The sequence below is a fragment of the Culex pipiens genome, chromosome 3, assembly GCF_016801865.2.
Source record: "Culex pipiens pallens isolate TS chromosome 3, TS_CPP_V2, whole genome shotgun sequence".
In the NCBI taxonomy this organism is placed as follows: domain Eukaryota; kingdom Metazoa; phylum Arthropoda; class Insecta; order Diptera; family Culicidae; genus Culex; species Culex pipiens.
This window is the reverse complement of record NC_068939.1, coordinates 143,036,006-143,060,339: the sequence shown is the minus strand read 5'-3', so window position 1 is coordinate 143,060,339 and position 24,334 is coordinate 143,036,006. Positions and strand designations below refer to the sequence as shown.

The window sequence follows — 24,334 nt, the reverse complement described above, 5'->3', positions numbered from 1 at the left end:
GATTTTTCGGACCATTTTTGAAGGGCGGGGGGACATAAATTTTTAAAAATATTTGCAACAGCCTTATATGTTTTAGTAGACAAAAAGTACAAACTTTTGCGCTAAAGGGTATGACGAACTTTTTGTTTTAACTAAATTAGGCTGATACAAATTTTATTTAAAGTTTTGTAAAATTTTGATAAGGTTCTCCGTTTTCTAATTAAAGCCATTTGAAGGATAAATTTTTCAGCATAACTGACATTCATTTTTTTAAAAGGAATTTTTGATTTTTTTTTGTTTTTTTAATTTGGCTTAAACTTTTTGGGTGCCTTTGGTATGCCCAAAGAAGCTATTTTGCATCATTAGTTTGCCCATTTAATTTTCCATACAAATTTGGCAACCGTCCATACAAAAATGATGTATTAAAATTCAATTATCTTTATCCTTTGAAGGAATTTTTTGATCGATTTGGGGCAAAGTTGTAGGTAAGGATAAGAACTACCGTACCCAAGTAGCAAGAAAAACATCGCTTTTTATATTTTTGTTGAACAATTGCTGCACAAGCGTTTTTATACGTTAATTATTGAACAAGTGTCATATCAATTGGTAAATTGTTCAAATTTTGCTCAAAAAACCATTGTTAAACATGGTTGTGTAACATAAATGCCAAATCTAGCAACGGATTACGAAAAGTTCATTTTGAAGTTAATTCTGACTTAAATGAAACATGCTTGTAGAACTCGGAGAGCAAAATGAATTTGCAGACATGATGTTTCATTTCAGTTTGCTAAACATGATAACATAGTAGATTTGACCTTTGACTTCGGCTGGGATTTCTCGTAAACAAGTTGTTTATGTGTAGTTTGCCTTCGTGTTTTAAAAACCGAGAAAGAACATGTTGATGAAACAAGCACAGAGAGTTCTAAAAATAGAAACAGCTTATGTTCAAGGGAAGTTTTAGCAAACTGTTAGTGAACTTGGTAAAAGCTAGATGACCGCAGACTTCTAATTGACGTTTAGGCCTGCTCATCCAAAAAGAAAAAGAAAAGATGCAGACGCGCGCCCGGACTTGACATTTGGAGTGATCGAGGGTTCGATACTTGCCGTGAGGATACTAAAAAAATGAAAAAAAATATCTCCAGAAGCATAATAATGAAATTGAATGATTTTTTTTGTTGATATTTTTATTATTCATCCTATCGCTGTCAAAACTGATAAATCACAATTACTAGTAGTTAGAGATGGGCTTTTTTGAGCGAACCGTTCTTATGAACCGGCTCAAGCTAAAGAACGAATGAGCGACCGCTCAGGAAAAATGAGCGGCGGTTCATTTTGTGAACCGGTTCTTTTCAAAGAACCGTCAAATCAAAGAGCGAGTCGAAGAACGAACCGAACGAGAGCGAATGAGCGAGAGCGAATGAACGGAAAGAACGAACGGAGCGCTTGATAAGCGTCGCTCGCGCCGTCTTCGACGTCGTATTTCGCTCTCGCTCATTCGCTCTCGTTCGGTTCGTTCTTCCACGCGCTAGTGGTGACGGTGCTGTGGAGAAAAGAGGGGAAACTAGGTTCTCACCGGTCGCCTCATATTCCAACATTTTGGCGCACTTTATGCTTGTTGCTAGCCCGTGTCGGAGCGCCTGTGATTTTGAATCAGCTGACTGTCGCCCGATGTTGCATGATCTCATTATGAAAATATCGATACATTTCTCAAATGTTATGTATACATGAAGTTGTTACACGCATTCGAACATAGTTTGTATGCTAGTTTGCGGTTTTAATCCATGTATTGGACCGTTTATGATTTGTAAATGTAATTTACCACAGCACATCACACAAACTTGGTACTTTTTTGTGGTAATTGTTCAATTAGGTTTTACAGCGTGACGTCACGAGTGCACACGCACACACATTTTTACTGAGACACACGTGCAAAAAATTGTAAACAGTGCAGCCAAGCTGTCAAATTTCTAACCTCAAAACCGAGTCGGCGTAAAACCTAATAGATTTATTATGGCATTTTTTCAGATCTTCTTTTTTGACGCTTGTTTTGATCATTAATTTGCTGTCATGAATAAAAGTTGTTCTTATTTAACAAAAACTGCATTTCAAGACTAATTTATTAAGTGCAGCAAAACGCTACCTCAAATATGCATGTTAATGAGCACCAAATTAAATCTTTTGTTTCACATCAAAATGATAACTCAGCTAACTTTTCATTACTTTTTACTTTTTACAATTGAAAGCAATAATTTGGTTGAAAATATTCACTTCTGAAAAAAAACTCAAGTTTGTTTACCTCTCTATGAAAAAAGTTTTCGATATTTGTGGATTTCAGAGATCAATGTTTTTCTTTTTTTCATATAAAACGTTTATATTTGAAATGCTTTCCAAAAAAGGATAAAGCAAATCGACGGTTTTCTATGTTTTATGGACGATCTCCAATCTGTTCAGAATAAGTGCGATGAAAACATATATTTTTGAATTATCAATCAACAAAAATCATACGCAGCGACCTCGGAATTGGACCGCAAGGAGCTCTGTCATTCTGAAATGGGTCGTTGGAAGCAGCGCGAGGGCTACCACCACCTAATACCCGGGACTGGGATAAGCTGTATCAGCATTCGGCATGTACACAGTCTGATACAAATTATACTTTCCCATAATTTCGCTACCGGTTAGCGGGTATTGGATTGGACCACACACACACACACATCAATCAACAAAAATCAAACGAAGTGTGACACTCATGGACACTCCATTGGTCGTTTGAAAAAAAAATCTAAATATCTTGAGCACATGTTTCAGTTCATTCCAGTCTATTTTCTGACTTTGAGCGAAATGAGCGGATGAGCCGTTCAAAAGAGCCGCTCATTGAAATGAGCGAACGAAAATGAGCGGGTCACAGAAATGAGCGGTTTTGTCCACCACTACTAGTAGTTAAAGTATCGTAAATTGACATTACTCACAAATAAAGTTTAAAATAAAGAAAATATATTTAAAGTGAATACTTGGGACGTATATTATGAAAAGCCTTTTTAAATTTCTTGTCTGCCACGATATGTTCTTGGACGGTTCTCAAAACGTTTTCCTAACTCACTTCTGAATCTTAAAGGCAGGATGTTGTTAAACGGTTCTAACAACGTTCACCTAACCCAATTCAGAACCTTATAGACAAGAGTTCTTATGAGATGTTTAACAAACGTTCTCTATGCAAGGATGATTTGCATTTGCAAAACTAACTTAAACCACGCACATTTCTGACGGATGAGAGATGTTCAACAACTGAAAAACGTGCGCTTTTTCCAGCGTTCAAGAGTCCTCAGGGACGTTGGAAAAACATAGTAAACGAGTTCAACAAGCAGTTCAGAAATCTCTTGGCGAATAAAGTGTGCTACTTGGGTAATCTGGGGCGAATCGGGACTACAGTCTGAATAGGGACAGCCGTTTTTAGAGCACATAGAGCTTTTAAATTTGGAAATGGATGTACACATTTTGTTGGTCTGAGTCTGTTCTATCCAAAACCAACCAGAAAAATCTAAATATTGTGCTCCAACATGGTTAAAACTGCTGTCCCAATTCGCCCCATGTGTCCCGATTGACCCCAGTTTACGGTACTCTGAAAAAAAATGATACAAGGTAAATTTTTTTTGGTGATGTTTTTTTCCCTTTTTGTTACTAAAACTTGATTTGTAAAAAACACAATTTTTATATTTTTATATGTTTTAGGGGACATCAAATGCAAGCTCTTCCGAAATTTCCAGAACGGGCAAAAAATCTTTTACCAAGTAATGATTTTTTAAATCAATACTGATTTTTTCAATACATCGAAATATTGGTCGCAAAAATTTTTCAACTTCATTTTTCGATGCAAAATCGAATTTGCAATCAAACAGTACTTAAGTGAAATTTTGATAAAGTGCACCGTTTTCAAATTAGAGCCATTTGTAGGTAACTTTTTCTTGAAAATAGTCGCAGTTATTCCTTTCTATAAATTAGTGCCCATATTTGTCCACTCGTAAAAAAAATATTTTTGAATTGCTGAGAAAATTCTCTACATTTTTCTTTTTCGAACTATATTGATACGACTCTTAGTTAGATCGGTAAATTTGACGAATGTTTCATATTTTAACATTGAAAATCGGACCACTGTTTGCTGAGATATCGACATTAGAAAATGGTGGATTAGTTGGGTGAGACTTAGAAAACATCAATTTTCCTGTTTTCAAACCTTTGCATGGCAATATCTCAGCAACTTGTCTAATGTTCGAAAAGCTGAGAAATTCTCTAAAATTTGGGTATTTGGACATAGTTAATTCGACCCTAGGTTGATGAGATATGGACTTCCAGGATTGAAAATTATCAAAAATTTAATTTTCTAATTTCTACCCAATTGACCTTAATCCAGCGATGATATCTTGGAAACCAATGATCAGATTTTCAATGTTAAAAGTGAAACTTGTGTGAAATTTTCTTAACTCCTCAAAAGCTCTTTTTTCCAAATGATGTTCATCATAGTCATTGTGTATTCAAAAGCTGAGAAGATTCTCTACAATTTGTTTGGTTTATATTGTTGATGCTACCTTAGGCGTCATCCATAAAGTACGTCACGCTCTAGGGGGGGGGGGGGGAAGGGGTCGCAGGCGTGACAAAGTGTGACAAGGGCGGGAGGGGGGGGGGGTTTCTTAATTCTAAATTCTACCCAATTGACCTTAAATTTTCAACCGATGGAAACCATTGCGATAAAATTTTCAAGGTTAAAAAGTGAAGCTTTTGCGATATTTACTCAACACCCTTAAAAAAATGTTCAGCCAGATCTCAAAATATTATAATTGATATGAAAGTCGTAATTTCCAAAATCATAAAACAAAAAGTAAAAATTAATTTTAAAAAATAGGTTTTATGATACAAATTGATTTTTTTTACAGTTTTTGTTGACAGTCCAAAACATGATCAACAAATTTGAAAAAGATGATTTTGTAAAATATCGAACAAATAGTCAATCTAATTTTAAAATTTAAATTGTCATCGTGTTGATCAGACTGTAAGTTGTATGAAAGGCTTCTTGTAGTAATGTAAAAAAATGCTGAATTTGTCGTAAAAATTCAATCAAAATGCGCGCTTCCAAACACCGACGTGAACTTCAAGTACCTAGAAAGCATAAAATTGGCCACTGTAAAAGGACTTCCCTAAAGTAAATGTGAACTAGCAAGTTCCTTAAATGTTTATTTCACGGCATAACATCTTTGCCTTTATATGGGAAATTTAAACTATAAAAATAATTAAAATGAAGATTCACTTACCAGTTACACCACCGCTCAGTATCCAGCTCAGGTCCAGCAGGAACCTTGGGTCGTTTTCTTTTCCGATTGTATTCCGAACACATTGAACACCAAATTCCTTTGCACTTTCACACTTAGTTTTAACCTATTTTTTCAGTGGGGACTTTCTCACAAATGACTTCACTTCCTTTCACTCGTGAACATGTATATTTCATAAGCATTTCAACACCAAAATGGCACACTTTTTGTGCAATCACACGTCAAACACAAACATTTTGCTGGTTTTTGCCAGTTTCCTTCTGAATTTTAAGGATTCGCCACGTAGGTGCTCAACGCGGTGCTCACCGCAGTGGTGGTCTGATTGAGCAGCGGCGCCACCGTAGTCAGCGTTTCATTTGCGGTGGTCGTCGAGTTGGTCACCTTCTGGATCGCAGCCAGATTGAACTGAATCAGAATGATCAGGTAGCTGGTGATGGCACCGGTAATCTGGTGGGAAGAATGGGATAGAAATGAAAGGTTTAAGGTCTTGTGAGATTTGTTGGGATTTTCGTTCGGATCTTACCGCATACAGCGTGGTCATGTCCAGGTCGAAGAATCCGCAGGCGCTAAAGTTAAGCTGATGGTTCAGCAGCTTCAGCGAGAGATGGTTGACGATCTGGTAAAAGTGCGTCTCGTCGACGATGTTCGCCAGATGGTGCATAAAGACGCCAGTCCGCTGGGATTCGGTTTTGGTCTTCCAACACACGTAGATGCAGATGACGCACTTGACGGCCACGTAGAAGATCAACATGACGGAGATTTGCGGCACCTGGGCCGATCGGAACAAAACCGGAACGCTCTGGTGGGAGAGGGCACAGTAGAGAAAGTAGAACTGCGCCGTAATCGCCATAAAGCCGTGCGCCATCGAAACCAGCATTTGAAAGCTAAACATTGAGTTGATGGACTTTCCGATTTCGCACAACTCATCGTGCGTTCGACACACCAAAATCATCTTCTTGTCCAGCTTTTCATCCACCTTCATGTACTTATCGAACGACAAAAACTCAAACATCGACCGCTTCTGCGCGATCGCTTTCTCTTCCGAAATTTTCTTCTCAAACGGTTTCACATCGATCACTTTGGTAGAACTGGAAAATTTCTTCACCGGCACCATCCCATGCACAACCCCCCTGCGGTGACTACGAATCGTAAAAATCTCCTTTTCCAAGTAGTTCATCGGAATCTCGTGCTTCTCAATCTCCAGCTCGTCCTCCCAGCGCTCGTTGTGCTCCTCGAGCATTCCCGCCAGCTCGTCCATGTGGCTGTTCATGGCTTGAAACCGGTGCCGAACCGCCAGCACCAGCACCACAAACCAAAGCCGACTGACCGAATTGATCCCCGTGGGAAATGCGGTGATGAACCAGATCAGCGACCACAGCGTGTACGCCTCGGCAAACTTGACAAAGTTGTACGTGGTCAGCACGGACTCGAACACCAGCACCAGCACCAGAATGACGACGATGTAGCGCTGGATGCGCGCGTTGTTGACGGTGATGTTCTCGTTGGCCAGCTTAGCGTCGACCTTCTCGAGTCGTTCCATGCACTCGATCAGCAGCTTTTGGTTGATGATTGCCGCGAGCAGATCGATGCACATCATCAGCGGTTCCATGTAGATGATGAAGATGCCGATGGCGCTGGTGAGGGATCCTAGGGAAAGCAAGAGAAAATTATGCAATTGAGTTTTCGAGTGTTCAAACATAACTAGAGCACAAGTCTCTATCCTTGCTCCAACTACATATCTTAAGATCTGTTTGACAATTGAGACATTCCCTTCAAGATCTGAAAATTGTAAAATTGTGTCCAGTCCCACCCCAAAGAGTCCCGGAGTGCTCCCATCGAATAATTGCCTAAAACAAAAACTCGGAGCGTATGTGTGGGGTGTTTCCCCACGTTTCCCCCTGTAGATTATGATTTGTGTTGTATGAACACTCCGTGCTCAACTCAACCCACTTCAACGAATCATCTCGGCTGTAAACTTTACGCAGTAGGCCTGGCCACTTTAACGTCTGTGATTTTTTAATGCATTCAAGTGCAATGGCACACAATAAAGTTTTATATCTGAAATGAAATTTGAAACCAAAAATTATGTTTAAATTTGTTTTATATGGGAGCACTGTTTTTAAGTTATTGTTAAGCTGAGAAAATTTTATACATTTTCCCCTTATGGTTTACTGACGTTTATCGCTAGTACAAATTATATTTTAAAATTTTGGTCCTTAGCTCCAGTCAAGGTGGAAGGGAGAGAGCAAAAAAAAAAATTGAACTTTAATAAATTTTACGCTGGCCCAACTGATGGAAAATGATTTATTAGGGTCCTGAAGCCCTGTGTGAATAATTATGCACCATCAGTGGGGGTTACTATGGGTCAAAAAACGATACACATTTCGTAATTTCTTAATAACAAAAACAATTTAAATAACATCGAAATTTTTTTAATGTTAAATTGTTCCTAGATAGTTTACTAACATTTTCTTAAAATATGGTTTGAAAATTGATCAAATCTTACCCTTTAGAGGGAGTAACATTGGGTCAAATGAAACTTAAATGATGCTCAAATACAGAGATATGGTAAAAACAAGTCTGGAGCAACACGAGAAAAGGTCGGATATGCATTTTGACAGCTGGAACTATTTTGGAAATTCCGAGCCAACAGGTAACTTTTTCACAAAATTCGATTTGTTAAACAATAGGCCTTCCCAGCTACCTTCTAACGCTGCGGGTTTTGTTAAATAGTAACATGTTGTCTCAGAATTTGCAAAATAGTTCTAGCTGCCAAAATGCGCCCTTTTCAAATGTTGCTCCAGAAGTCATCCAAGAGTGTTTCATGTTCGAGAGAATCGTATTGACATGTTTGATGTAGAGATTTTCAAACATTTGAGTGCTTTTCGAGGAATTGGATCCTAAAATTAAGCTTACATTTGCGATTTGTTGTTCACGACAATAAAGCTTTATTTACAGCAAACATATTGTCCGTTTCGCGCATTTGCCGAAAGTGCGGCGCGTCGTTTCGAGGCTGGTTTGCCGCGTATATTTTTCAGATACGCGCAATAACTTCGTGGCCCTTCTTGACAGCTCGTTCTAAAGGGACCATACTGCCCATGTTCGCATAAATGTCCCATATGCAAAAACAGCAAGCTGAGAAAAACGCATTTGAAGTTTGTCCCATACAAAAGGCTACGTGTTAAGTTTTCGCGAAAAAACTGGATTTCCTCCTGATTTCTAGAACAAAGTACTGGATGTTATAGGCTCTTTCGAAAGAGCACACAATTTTGAACCAAACTGCATCAATAACTTGAAATCGATGAAAATGCATATGGGACATTTATGCGATCAGGGGCAGCATAGTTGATCCATCGAAAAAAATGTTGTCTTGTCATTTTTTGGCATATAAATGAAAAAATGTGATCAGAAATGGTTTTTAATACTGTTTTCACCTATATATAAAAGAGCAATTCTCTACGAAATCGGTCTTTGTTTTGGAATTTAAATTTTTGTATTTTTTTAATCCGAATGAAACTTTTTTGGTGCCTTCGGTATGCCCAGGGTGACCACTCAAATTCCATTTACAAATTCCCGACTTTTTTCCAGACTTTTCCAGAATGCTCAAATAATAGGCATTTGTTATCTAAAGAATGATTTCAAACAAAAAACTTTCTATAAAAAAGTCAATATAACCGAAAAAAAATTCTCAATGAATTTAAACCCAAATATAGGCATTTTTTGTAATTACAGAAATTAAACAACAAATAAAAAAAACTTCAAAAATTGAATTTCATTATTATGATTCAGAGTAGAAACATAAACAATTAGTCTTTGAAAAAATAATCGAAAGTTCAACAATACTTAAAACTTCCATGTAATTTTTTAAATTGGCAAACGTATAGTTTTTTTTTTTTAGTTTTTTTTTTAACTTTTTGATACTTCGTTTCAACTGGAAATGACAAAAAGTTAAAGATAACTGAACATAAAATCTCGATCCTATTTTTTTTAAAACTTCATCATCATTTTTGTCACGTCGATTACGACCGCGCTCCTACCGTCCGACATGTCACGGTATTTTTGCAAACCCTTTTTGTCATGTTGACATCGAACCCCCCCCCCCCCCCCACAGCAGGTCGGGTTCTACACAGGGGTGTGCTTATGGGTAGATTTGAGTAGATGACATCTACTTAGCTGTTTGCTCTAATTTATTTATTTTTATATCGAAAAATATTCAAGTTAAACAATATTTTTGACCAAAATAGGGCTTTCACCAAGTTTCACCAATTTATTGGCTCAATTTTGAAGCGCCCTTTAGTTTTTTTCAAGTCATTTGCACTTTTTCTGGAAAGTCAACCGAACATTTCAGTGTCCTAGTGAAGTGCTGTCGCAGTTAGTCGCAAAGTCGCCAAGTCGAGGAGCGATTTTTTTTTTTTAAATTTGACTAGAGGCGCCCCTACGACTTGAAAAAATGTATTAAAATTCTCAATATAAAAATTTGACTGGAGGCGCCCCTACGACTTAAAAAAATGTATTAAAATTCTCAATATGAAAATTTGACTGGAGGCGCCCCTACGACTTAAAAAAATGTATTAAAATTCTCAATATGAAAATTTGACTGGAGGCGCCCCTACGACTTTAAAAAATGTATTAAAATTCTCAATATGAAAATTTGACTGGAGGCGCCCCTACGACTTAAAAAAATGTATTAAAATTCTCAATATGAAAATTTGACTGGAGGCGCCCCTACGACTTAAAAAAATGTATTAAAATTCTCAATATGAAAATTAGACTGGAGGCGCCCCTACGACTTAAAAAATGTATAAAAATTTGACTGGAGGCGCCCCTACGACTTAAAAAAATGTATTAAAATTCTCAATATGAAAATTTGACTGGAGGCGCCCCTACGACTTAAAAAAATGTATTAAAATTCTCAATATGAAAATTTGACTGGAGGCGCCCCTACGACTTAAAAAAATGTATTAAAATTCTCAATATGAAAATTAGACTGGAGGCGCCCCTACGACTTAAAAAATGTATAAAAATTTGACTGGAGGCGCCCCTACGACTTAAAAAAATGTATTAAAATTCTCAATATGAAAATTTGACTGGAGGCGCCCCTACGACTTAAAAAAATGTATTAAAATTCTCAATATGAAAATTTGACTGGAGGCGCCCCTACGACTTAAAAAAATGTATTAAAATTCTCAATATGAAAATTTGACTGGAGGCGCCCCTACGACTTAAAAAAATGTATAAAAATTCTCAATATAAAAATTTGACTGGAGGCGCCCCTACGACTTAAAAAAATGTATAAAAATTCTCAATATGAAAATTTGACTGGAGGCGCCCTTATGGCTGAAAAAAAATGAACAGGGGTGTGCTTATGGGTAGATTTGAGTAGATGACATCTACTTAGCTGTTTGCTCTAATTTATTTATTTTTATATGGAAAAATATTCAAGTTAAACAATATTTTTGACCAAAATAGGGCTTTCACCAAGTTTCACCAATTTATTGGCTCAATTTTGAAGCGCCCTTTAGTTTTTTTCAAGTCATTTGCACTTTTTCTGGAAAGTCAACCGAACATTTCAGTGTCCTAGTGAAGTGCTGTCGCAGTTAGTCGCAAAGTCGCTAAGTCGATGCGCGATCGCTGCGCGATAGTTCAATGTTTGCTGTATTGCAAAATCATTTTGTTTTTCTTGCGATGCATATGTTTTTATCGGTTATCCGAGGCGGACGTAAACAATTCTTATTATAAATATAGGTTCACACTTCACACTTAGGAGACTCGGGAGGCGGAGTCTTGCCGCAAAAAGAAAGATACCTGTGGATTCGTTGACGGGACCACAAGTGTCAAGAGGGCCACTTTCTATAGTGTTACGTCGATTCCATTTCATTATCGATTGTTGTGCGCACGCAACTTTGTGTAGCCCCAAGATGCGAGAGAGGCAGACTCGCTTACCAAAATGGACAGATTGAAAGAGTGGGCCTTCGCGGGTAATCGGCTCCCATCCCACTAACATTTACACACAAGATCCTCTGTAATTACTCTTAGCTTTAAGCAAAATGTTACTACTTAAGCCGCCTCGGTCATAATCAGGTCACAGGACCCAAAAGAACCTAATAAAAATAATTTTATGAAATAAAGGAGAGGGCCTTCCCCTTAGGTGTATTAAGGATCTTTCCAACTAAAAAAAAATGAGCACATTTTAAAAGCACAAGCGTATTGATTTTATTTTTGTTTTGTTTGGCTATGCGCAAATCCTTATTCATTATTCATTTGCGTTATACGATGTGCTATATTTTGCACAAGCTTCAATTTTTATGAGAATAATATTTGATTTTAAATATTAAATACGTGCTAGCCGTTTCGCACTGTGCTAACAGTTTTTAATGGTGTAGCATTCTTGAACACCCGCTTCGCAGCAACGGCTCCACAGTGCATGCAAACCTTATGCATCGCTGTGTTAACATGCTTCTAACAGATGACTTGTGTAGGCTGCCACTCTGGTTTTATTCTCCAAAAGATGATGATTTTTGACGGGTAGAGTTTTTCGGAACATTTACCCCAAAGCTTTGTAAAATTACTTCTGTATTTAGTATCATTAAGTGTACTTTTTTAGAGGAAGATTTTAATAATGATTTTTAGTTTAAGATTTGTTTGTTCATGTTCATTAAGAAATGCTTGGAGGTTACGTTTAAGACTAGAACAGAGTTGCCCACTTTTAGGCCTTGTGGGCCAGATCTGATTTTACTGCTGGCTGGAATTAAAGTGGGAAAGTCTTTTTTCCATAAAATTTATTTTATAGGCCTCCAAAACCAAAGCTAAAAACTCTATTCGCCACTTACATTCGAGTAGGAGAACTTTGGTGCAAGGTTACGTTTACGTTTTTGCGCGATAAGTGCAAAGGGGAGTGAAAACTATTTTAAGGTTTTTTAAAAGAAAATTGATCTTTTGGAATAAAATAAAGTTAACAGGAGGTAAGAAATAAAAAGTTTTATCGACTGACCTTTTGATTTTTTTGCCAAGTTGCCTTTTTCATTGAAAATTCTGAGATCCGGATTGAAAACGCGAGAATGAGGTTAGATTGCTAATTTTGAAAATCAATCCAATTATCATTTTTCAAGCAGATCTTTGCTTTTATGGTAGAAGTGACTTTAAAAAATATTTGTCCACTTGAATAATCTACATTCTCAATTGATTAGTTAGGTTTTGGTTGATTAAAATATTCCCTTATTTTGAATCAGATAATGAACCGGTTAAATCGGCCATCACAAAAATATTTTCGTTTATATCAATTAAGCTATTTATTTCTTACCTGAAAATGGTATAATTTGCTATTAATGTCGATTTTATGATGAAATAAAACAATTTCAAATTTCAAATCAATTTACTCGCTGTAGGTTATAATGAAAACATCACCCCAAGATTGAGCGCCCTCTAGTGGGGGGTAATTTTGACGTTTGATTGCCTATTATGTTCTTTTGAAATAAACACATACCGTTAACCGGGATGACACTGATAGGATTTATTTTAAGAGTATTTTTCAACTGGTAAGGTTTTTTTTATTATTTTAAAAATATGTACTTGGATAAGCCACACAAAGTTCATGTACTTTTTTTGAAAAAAAGTTTATTCAACAGTGTTTAAAAAAAATGATTACGTGCAAGATTCTTAGTTTGATCTTCGGGGTGTTGTTGATAGTAACAGTTTTTCTTGTTAAAATCAGATTTATTACATTCTAATATTACTTTTACGTCAAATGTACCACACAGCAAAAAATCCAATGGTAAAATCGCATGCAAAAGCATGCACATCACCTTTGTGAGCAAAAGCATGTAATATTGTATGAGAAAACGTGTACACAAAAAGCATGTACAAAAGAAAAATAAATAAATTTTGCACACCACAAAAATAACATTAATCTGGTGAGAGTCATATCCAGATTACAAAGTCCGCGCCCCAACCGTTTCGGCTATCTCGTCGTCTTGTAAATGTTGTGTTTAACGCCGATGTACCAGTAGGTTCCCCATACGTCGTATACTGAATTAACTGTATACGATGTATGGGGAACGTACAGCTACATCGGTGTTGATCAAGTTAAATTAATAGCGGCGAGATAGCCGAGATGGTTGGGGCGCGGACTTTGTAATCTGGATATGACTCTCACCAGATTGATGTTATTTTTGGGGTGTGCAAAATTTATTTATTTTTCTTTTGTACATGCTTTTTGTGTACACGTTTTCTCATACAATATTACATGCTTTTGCTCACAAAGGTGATGTGCATGCTTTTGCATGCGATTTTACACAGAAATTTTTTACTGTGCAGCACTAAGGTTGCTGATATAGTTTTTATGAAAAAAAAAACAGTGTTTATATTTAGTTACTTAGTTTACATATTATGTTTTATTGTTTACGAAATATATATAAATTATAGGTTAAAATGTAAAAAATCCGAATTTTGATTATAAAATTAGAGATTTATATTAAATTTTAAACTGAATTCAAAGCACGAATGAAAAGTTTTCACATTTTATATGGAATTTGTTCAAATGAAAATGCATATAATTTTTAAGATTTTTTAAAAATTATTTTAAACACATTATATTGATTATTTACAAACTTATTTTAAACTTCTCCTAGTGGGAAATTGTCCAAAGAATCCTAAGTGCATTCCGTTTTCCGACTCAAAATCATGTTCATTGAGAAATTCATGACACTTTAAGAAGATGAAAATAATGATATTCATCAACATTTTCCTAATTATAGTTAACCAACTTATTATTTTTTTTGAAATTTTATGAAAAGTTCATTTTACCACGATCAGTATGTATTGAATTTGTACTTTTCATTTTGCGGAAAAAAAACTCAAAACTATCAAAGTCACCCCGTAAACATTGAATTTACGACCATGGTTTCAACATTTGAATGAACAAAATGTTTAAAAATGCATTTTACACATGCCCAGTTGTTTTGCAATCATTAGTTTCCAATATTCCTAAGTATTGACGATTTTTTTTTTTGCAAAAACAAAGTTTTTGCGGTGCTGTACATTGGTATTACTATTTTTTTTTTACAATTTTTGACAACAATCCCAGTTGTTTTTATATACATATTTCACATTTTCACGATATGGATAATTTTGTTTTATTGTGCAAAAATTTGCAACCACAAAATTCACTAATAGAAAAAATGTCTATTTTATATGTTAAACTGCCTTACCCAAAGCGTTATCAGCCTCAGATGGTAGTCCCAGATGCCCCCTACAAGCTCCAGGTCGAATCCAGATTGAGTTTGAACATGCACCCAAACGAAAAATATATCTCAAAATCTGCAACAGTGAATTTGCTGCAGAAAATGTTATATTTTATTACATTTTTTGCAGCAAGCCCATAGATCATTTTTGCCCGCGCGTAAACACGTCAGCGATCTGCAGTTCTCACCAACACATAGAATGCTGGCGCGTCCCCGAGCAACAATCTAGAGAGAACATTATGTTCGCGCTCTGTCCCTCACCATTCATCAAGCGTCCATGGCGCGGTGGTAGCGTGTCGGATCAGCAACCTAGAAGTTGATGGTTCAATCCTCGTTCTGTTAAGGTTTTTTTTTCTGCAATACAATCAATCTGCCGTCGGTAATGTCGATAATTGTAGGTAACGGGCAAAAATGTCATACCCCTATATCGCAAAAAATGCATGAGGACAGTTTTCATGCAGATTCTGATATACTTTCATGCTGCCATGCATCAAAATCATGCGACCGCCGGTTGGGTGGGTATTATTTTTTTCACTAAAATGCCAAAAATGTGTCCCGATTTCCCACTTCCCGATTTGCCACTTTCCCGTGTTCATATTTTGGCCAGATTCAAGTTTTATATGTATAAACAACCCCTAAAAATTTCAGGCAGCACGAAAGCACGCAATGTAAATAATAACGATTATGTTTTGTTTGGCTGACCAATATGTGCATTGTCCCGAAGTTTGGTTGAAGTGAAGTCCCGAGTTATAATTACAAATGAATACAATAGTCTAACTTGTACGTGCTTCAAACGCGATCTGACCTGAAATCCCTTCGGCCAGTGGTCGCACTTACATCAATTTTCAGGGAATGACATGATAGCACGACAAGATTGAAATTACTTTCATATGTAAAGTGACAAAAATGCACGGAGTTTTTTCGGATTTCGTTGAATATCTCAGGATTGAAATCGAATTTTGGGGATCTGTCAAGGTCAAAAGGTGAGGCATTTTTTTTTTTTTTTTTATATTTATTCAAATTTCTTTTCCATGTACATTCATTCAGTTAAAATATTATTGAGTGTCCAATCACAAACGATGACTTTTCACCTCAATTTTGAATACTAGCAACTTTCATTTATTCATGAAATATTGTAGCTTTCGCTATTCAGTGATTTCAAATGTAGGAGGTCCTACATGTACAAAAGGGAAAAGGGATACCTTAAAACTAACTTATAAACTATATAAAGAGCGGATCAATGCAGCTGAAGACTGCAATGATTTTTGTCGAAATGCATCAATTATCTTATTGGACATAACATCCAAAGTGTCAACTTCGGCTAATTGATGAAGTTCACTGGTGCTGAACCAGGGAGGAAGTTTCAGAATCATTTTCAGAATTTTGTTCTGAATCCTCTGAAGTTTTTTCTTCCTGGTTAAGCAACAGCTTGTCCAGATCGGCACAGCATAAAGCATGGCAGGTCTGAAAATTTGTTTATAAATTAACAGTTTATTCTTGAGACAAAGTCTAGAATTCCTGTTTATAAGTGGATACAAACATTTAATATATTTGTTACATTTAACCTGGATACTTTCAATGTGATCCTTGTAAGTAAGGTTTTTGTCAAAACCAAGTCCAAGATATTTCACTTGATCCTCCCACTTTAAATTTACCTCATTCATCTTTATAATGTGATGACTTTTTGGTTTAAGAAAATCAGCCCTTGGTTTGTGAGGGAAAATAATAAGTTGAGTTTTTGCAGCATTTGGAGTAATTTTCCATTCTTTCAAATAAGAATTGAAAATATCCAAGCTTTTTTGTAATCTTCTTGTGATGACACGAAGGCTTCTGCCTTTGGCGGAGATGCTTGTGTCATCAGCAAAAAGTGATTTCTGACATCCTGGGGGCAAATCAGGCAAGTCAGAAGTAAAAATATTGTATAAAATTGGACCCAAAATGCTTCCTTGAGGGACGCCAGCACGTACAGGTAGTTGATCAGATTTGCTATTCTGATAACATACCTGCAGAGTACGATCCGTCAAATAATTTTGAATAATTTTCACGATATAAATCGGAAAATTAAACCTTTTCAATTTCGCAATCAATCCTTTATGCCAAACACTGTCGAATGCTTTTTCTATGTCTAGAAGAGCAGCGCCAGTAGAATAGCCCTCAGATTTGTTGCTTCGAATTAAATTTGAAACTCTCAACAACTGATGAGTAGTTGAATGCCCAAGGCGAAATCCAAACTGCTCATCAGCGAAAATTGAATTTTCATTAATGTGCGTCATCATTCTATTAAGAATTATTCTTTCGAATAATTTACTAATAGATGAAAGCAAACTAATGGGCCGATAGCTTGAGGCTTCAGCAGGATTTTTATCCGGTTTCAAAATCGGAATTACTTTGGCATTTTTCCAACTACTGGGAAAATATGCCAAATCAAAACATTTGTTGAAAATTTTGACCAAGCAACTTAAAGTTACTTCTGGTAATTTTTTAATTAAAATGTAAAAAATGCCATCCTCACCAGGGGCTTTCATATTTTTAAATTTTTTGATAATAGATTTTATTTCATTCAGATCCGTATTAAAAACCTCATCTGATGTAAATTCTTGTTGAACAATATTCTGAAATTCTATTGAAATTTGATTTTCAATAGGACTCAAAACATTCAAGTTGAAATTATGAGCACTCTCAAACTGCTGAGCAAGTTTTTGAGCTTTTTCCCCATTAGTTAATAGAATATTATCACCATCTTTTAAAGAAGGGATGGGTTTTTGAGGTTTCTTAAGAACCTTTGAAAGTTTCCAAAAAGGTTTGGAATAAGGTTTAATTTGTTCGACATCTCTTGCGAACTTTTCATTTCGCAGGAGAGTGAATCTGTGGTCAATAACCTTTTGCAAATCTTTTTGAATTCGCTTCAGTGCAGGATCACGAGAACGTTGATACTGTCTTCGGCGAACATTTTTCAGACGAATCAGAAGCTGAAGATCGTCATCAATAATGGGAGAATCAAATTTGACTTGGACTTTAGGAATAGCAATATTCCTAGCATCCAAAATTGCATTAGTTAAAGATTCCAAGGCTGAATCAATATCAGCTTTGGTTTCTAAAACAAAATCATGATTTAAATTATTCTCAATATGATGCTGATACCTGTCCCAATTAGCTTTGTGGTAATTAAACACAGAACTATTGGGTCTGGTAACTGCTTCATGAGAAAGTGAAAAAGTTACTGGGAGGTGATCAGAATCAAAATCAGCATGAGTCACTAAAGGACAACAATACTGACTTTGATTTGTCAAAACCAAATCAATTGTTGATGGATTTCTAACAGAAGAAAAGCAAGTTGGCCCATTCGGGTATAAAACCGAATAAAGACCAGAAGTGCAATCTCTGAACAGAATTTTACCATTGGAATTTACTTTTGAATTATTCCAAGATTGGTGTTTGGCATTAAAATCACCGATGATCAAAAATCGAGATCTATGCCGAGTAAGTTTATTCAAATCCCCTTTGAAATAATTTTTATTTTCCCCAGTGCATTGGAATGGCAAATATGCAGCTGCAATCATAATTTTCCCAAAAGAAGTTTCAAGTTCAATGCCCAAACTTTCAATAACTTTTAACTTAAAGTCACGTAACGTGCTATAAGTCATACTACGGTGGATAACTATTGCAACTCCACCGCCATTTCGATTCATTCGGTTATTAGTTATAACTTTATAATCTGGATCACTTTTCAAATAAGTGCCAGTTTTTAAAAATGTTTCGGTTATAACAGCAACATGCACGTTATGAACTCGTAAAAAGTTGAAAAATTCATTTTCTTTCGCTTTTAAAGAGCGAGCATTAAAATTCATAATATTGATGGAATTACTTAGATCCATGATTAAACTTCAGGGTAAGAACAACATCATTCGCAAATTTTAATCCAATCTGGATTGCTTCCATCATGGATGTAGCATTACTCATTGTTTGAATCAAACCAAACAGTGAGTTTTGCAAAAAAGTCATTTTTTCAAACGTAACATCGCCGAGATCAGAAGATCCCAAAGCGTTGCCAGCAGAAAAATTTTCAAATGAGATTTGAGGTACCTGCCCAATTTCAGAAAGATTGGTAGAGGATTTAAAATTCGTGGATGAACCCGAAACGACGTTAGCATAAGAAATGCCATTGTTGTTACCTAACTTTTCCACGGTAGGGGTATTTCTAGAATTGTTCGAGTGAGACAGCACGAACGTTTGATTTAAAGATGCAGGTACAACCTGACTTTGAGAAAATTTCGGTTTGGATTTCGGCTGATGCTTAGCACGAGAATCCAAAACCTTTTTTCTGATGGGGCAATCCCAAAAATTTGATTTGTGATTTCCACCACAATTTGCACATTTAAATTGGGTGACTTCTTTCACGGGACAATTGTCCTTGTCGTGAGAAGAATCCCCGCAAACCATGCATTTTGGAACCATGGCGCAATGATCAGTACCGTGACCGAATGCCTGGCAACGCCGGCACTGGGTCAGATTCTGGCCATTACCGCCATGTTTCTTAAAATGCTCCCACTTTACCCGTACATGGAACAAAAACTGAACTTTGTCCAAAAGTTTCAAATTGTTGATTTCATTTCTGTTGAAATGAATCAGATAAAATTGTGAAGTCAAACCAAAGCGAGAAATATTCCCGTTTGATTTTTTCTTCATTGGTATTACTTGGGATGGGGCAAAGCCAAGCAACACCTTAAGTTCGTTTTTGATCTCATCCACCGACAAGTCGTTGGAGAGACCTTTCAAGACCGCCTTGAATGGACGAGCATTCTTGGTCTCATACGTGTAGAAATTGTGTTTGTGATTTTTCAAATAACCAACAAAAGTTTGGTGATCTTGTAAAGATTCCGTCAACAAGCGACATTCTCCTCTTCGACCAAGCTGGAACGAAACTTTCAAATTGCAAGTTTCCTTGCAATTCTTCAGTTGCGTTCGAAAGCTGGCCAAATCGGAGACGGAAGTCACTACAATTGGCGGAGCCTTTACTCGTTTCTCGACGGCAGAAGGCTCAGTACGAGGAGAAGGTTCCTTGTCATCAGTTTCGGATAAAACACCGAAACTGTTTGTCAATGGAATTGGAGGATTGACCTCACATTCAGAATCAGAATCAGACCTCAGAAGAGGCTGTTTTCTTTTTCTGTTTCCGTTAGCCGGTTTAGCGTTCAAACGCTTCACCGACGTAACGACCAAATCTTCAGAAGATTTGCATTTACCTTTGTTTTGACGCATTTTGCAAGCAAAGTTCTCTTAAAAAGATGGCTTCGTTTGTAAAATACAACAAAATTTCAGGTGGGGTTAGTCTTGAAAAGACTGTTTAGAATTTGGGAAAATAACTCAGGTAGTCTTTAAAAAGACTGTGAATTTTGTTTTGAAATAACTCTGAGCTTAGGTAGTAAAAAATACCGCAGCTCTAGTGTCCGTTCACCACGAAGGTTCGCAAGACACTAAAAGGTGAGGCATTGTGAGTTGCACAAAATGGCATTCTTAACTCAATTTGACCCAAAATGCACGTACGAAAAGTTAGAACTACGGCGACAAAGTGTGTATTGCGTTATCCGCGAAACGTAAGCGAATTTTTAAAATCGGATTAAAGCATCTTGTATAAAAAAAAATAATAAAAAAAAGAAATAATAGAAAAAAGATTTTTTTTTACCTTTCATTTCAAAGTTAAAGTTCAAATTTTATAATATTTAATATTGTAAAATGAATTAACTTTATAATCGTTCCAACGTCTGGGTTATAAGTAACGAAACTTAGCATGAAAATCATAATAAAATTTCAGCTACACAAATCCACACTTTGTTTAATGATTAAGAACCTTGTTTCAGTGTAGGTACCTAAAGATTTTGTTTTGTTTTAATGTTTAAAAATTCGTTTTCACTATAAGCGCCCCGCAAATCAGTTAGTGACTGTCAGCGCCCTAAAAATCATGTATGCACTGTAGGCGCCCTTAGCCAAATGCGCATCTACCTAGCTCAAGCCCATCAAACACACCCCTGGTTCTACACCGATGTCCAAGCAGTCTTCAGAAGCTGCTGTCAAAACTCGAATATCCCCGAAAGCGACGAGTCACGCAGAAGACGAGTGTAGTTAATAATAAATTAAAGCATTTTGGATAGTTGTGAAATTCTCGAATTTGTGAGGTAGGAAATTTATTAATAAGCCTGATCTAATTTGTGCCAAGTGTTGCTTCCGTGCCGATGCGACGTCCTATCCTAAAACATAATCTAAACCTAACCTCAATTGCAGCTGGAACGTTGGTTGGCTAGATTAGTAACGAGTGTTAGAAATAACACTGCAGTAAGTTTGCGTTTAGTTAAAATGAATTGTAACTTAAATCTAACTTAAACATAATTGAATTACAGTCTGACTACCTGAACGTAGTTATCGGTTGATTAGAATCTACACAAGGTCTAGAAGAACACTAAACGTAAGTCCCCCTGAACGAATTTCTGTGTAGCATTCTCTAAAAAACAATGTTTTCGCAGGAAATAAATATCTACACCCAGAACAACCTGGTGTTAATTCGTGTTTCGGAAAACGCACCCTAGCCGTCAACTCAATTCAAAGAATGATTCTAACATAATTGCTGTTATTATTCATTCAAAGGATTTAAAAAAATGTCAAGGAATTCATAAAAAAATGTTTTTGCCAAGTTCCCTTTTTAATTTTGTAATTTTTGATATTGAATTTTCTAATCAATGCTAATTTATCTAGTGTTAACTGTTTCTTTTTTCAATGAAAATTCAGTTTGATATGATTGTATGTTTTCCCACTTTTTTTAAGCAAAATTTTTGATAAGACTATTTTTTTTAAACAATTTTTCAATAACTCAAAATTTCTTGATTTTTTTTGCAATTTCAAAATTTTCTTTATGTTTTAAAAACGTAATTTTTTCAATTTTGGATTTTATGCGATAATTAAGTTTTCCGAAAACTGAAAATCAAGCTTTATCTATGGTAGGTAATATACCCATACTCACAAAAAAAAGTTCAAGGGCAACATTTGGAAAAAACATATTTGAAATTACTTAATGAATTTAGTTAAACAATCAATAATATTTACAAAAAAACCATTGCCACATTCAATTTGGAATCTGTTTTCAAATATTCAATTTATGTGACAAAATTAAATAGAATCTATTAGGCTTTATTTTTATATTAGTTTATCATTAACTTTACCTCTTGTTTAATGAACAAACAATAATAGCGATCATTTGATTCATAGAAAAATATTTTGAAAATCTGTGTCAAAGACCCCAATATTCATTAAGATTTTGAACGTCTTAAACAGCTTTTCCATACTCAAATATATTGAAATAGTCAAAAGAACCTTAAATTTAAAGAAAGTTACTAGAGCAGAAATGAGTGACAATTTGAAATTTTTTCAAAAGTTAAAAAATAATTTTCAAACAAGTATGCTCAGAATTCCCGACTTTTCCCGGTTTTTTGACAAAAAATCACAAATTCCCGACTTTTTCCCAATTTTTTGCGGATTTTGGCGAATTCCCGACTTTCCCGATTTCTCGACTTGAGTGGCCACCCTGGGTATGCCCAAAGAAGCTTTTTGCATCATTAATTTGTCCAAATAATTTTCCATACAAATTTGGCAGCTGTCCATACAAAAACGATACATGAAAATTCAAAAATCTGTATCTTTTGAAGGAATTTTTTGATCGATTTGGTATCTTCGGCAAAGTTGTAGATATGGATATGGACCACACTGATAAAAAGTGATACATGGTAAAAACATTTTGGTGATTTTTTATTGAACTTTTTGTCACTAAAACTTAATTTGCAAAAAAACACAAATTTTATTTTTTGATATGTTTTAGATTACATAAAATGCCAACTTTTCAGAAATTTCCAGGTTATGCAAAAAATCTTTGACCGTGTTCTGAATTTATTTATCAATACTGATTTTTTCAAAAAATCAAAATATCGGTTTCAACTTCATTTTTCGATGTAAAATCAAATTTGCAATCAAAAAGTACTTTAATGAAATTTTGATAAAGTGCACCGTTTTCAAGTTAAAGCCATTTTTAAGTAACTTTTTTGAAAACAGTCGCAGTTTTTCATTATTTTAAATTAGTGCACATTAAAATATTTTTGAAAAGCTTAGAAATTTCTCTATATTTTGTTTTCAACTTTGTTGATAAGACCCTTAGTTGCTGAGATATTGCCATGCAAGTGTTTAAAATGTTTTCTAAACCTCACCCAAACAACCCAAAACTTGTACACAGTAAACATTTCCATAGTAAAATTACACATTTTTACTGACATAAAAATTGTACCCCTTCTTAGATGTAATATTACCATGTTTTTTTTACTGTGTATCAAATCCACAAAATCACAATTAAAAAGTAGCCACTTCTTCGGCATTTACCTTGTTCTCCCCCGCCAACGCCGATGTAGTCGTCCGTCGCCAGATGGTACATGGCCGAGTAGCCTACCATGTTGAACACCACCCACACATTTCCGACGATGGAAATCCGGAGCGCGTGCCTGGCAAAGAACTCCCGCAGCGAGTACGGAACCAGCCCGAGCAAGGACGACGCGTAGAACAGAACTTTCAACGAGTCGACAAGACTGACGGGCCGGCGCGCGTTGCTGACCATGGTTCCGCGTGGCTCAAGGGTCAATTTAGTTCTGTACGATCCCGGTGTTAATTAAGGGGGCGAACTTTGGTAATAGACTTGACACCTCTGCACAGATGACAGGCGTTCTAATCAATTATGTAGGCCTAATTGTGGAACCCATTAGTGGAATGAACTTCTTCACATTCAATTGGCGGTTAGTGCAGGTGGGTGCATGAATTTTCCGTAAATTAGAGTAATTAATGTTTGCAGCAGTTGAGTCGCGAGTTTTGACTTGAGCGAGTTGGAATTAATTTTCCAAATTATTTAACGAAATGTGAATCATTCCCAGTTACTCGAATGCATCAAAATTTCGAAAGAGTGTTGGCATTCTTTTTTCAGATAAGTTCAGATCCGTTATTGACCAGGACCTCCAAAATTTGATGGATGATGGAGGAACCAATCATCACAACTTCGCAACTCACTAAGGTCCTTATCATGCTGATCAATCAAATCAATTTTTAAAATCTTAGGCAGCCGACTGCTGTGAGATACAATGTTAATTTTTTTTAATCGAATGCGTGCCATCCGAACAGGAGCACTACACGGAGAAAAAAGGGTTCCCAAAATCGTGAACAAGCGTTCATGAAAATGGGAACCACGAACAAAGTGTTCAAATTTCATGGTACGTTTTTCAAAGTCGAACAAAGACACTTTGTTCGAGGTTCTCATTTTCATGAACGCTTGTTCACGATTTTGGGAACTCTTTTTTCTCCGTGTATGGGAGTGATTTATCGGCATGTTTTTACGGTAAAATGGTTTTGTGAATGAAATATGTCTTGTATATATTTCACGGCATTAATTTAAGAAAATTCAACTTCACGATTTCCGTGAAATCGTTCAAATTCACCTACGACGCTATCAAAAAACTGTTCAACAAATAAAAAAGAGTTTTAACGATTTCACGGAAATCGTGAAATGGCCTTGTAAGCGGAAGGTCGATGGCTTGAAACCGGGGGGATGGCAACCCTATTCCGACCAAAGCAAACTGACAACAGTCGACATTAGCACGGTTGTCAAATGAGAGCCCACAACAAAAGCACTAGCTGTCAAATGGTAGCCCATAACAAACCATTGTTTGGGTTTTTGATTTTCAATTTTCCCGCAATTCAAGCGATAAATACCTGAAAAAA

The 24,334-nt window shown here is 36.0% G+C and overlaps 1 protein-coding gene across 1 annotated transcript; it reads right to left on the bottom strand.

Moving 5' to 3' along the window:
* Positions 1-5,564: 5,564 nt before the first annotated feature.
* LOC120420953 (gustatory receptor for bitter taste 66a) lies at positions 5,565-23,183 on the bottom strand. The gene is made up of 3 exons (XM_039584088.1): positions 22,952-23,183; positions 5,821-6,944; positions 5,565-5,744 (listed from the first exon to the last, which is right to left on the bottom strand). The coding sequence occupies exons 1-3, from the start codon at positions 23,181-23,183 to the stop codon at positions 5,565-5,567; spliced, it is 1,536 nt and encodes a 511-aa protein (XP_039440022.1).
* Positions 23,184-24,334: the final 1,151 nt, after the last annotated feature.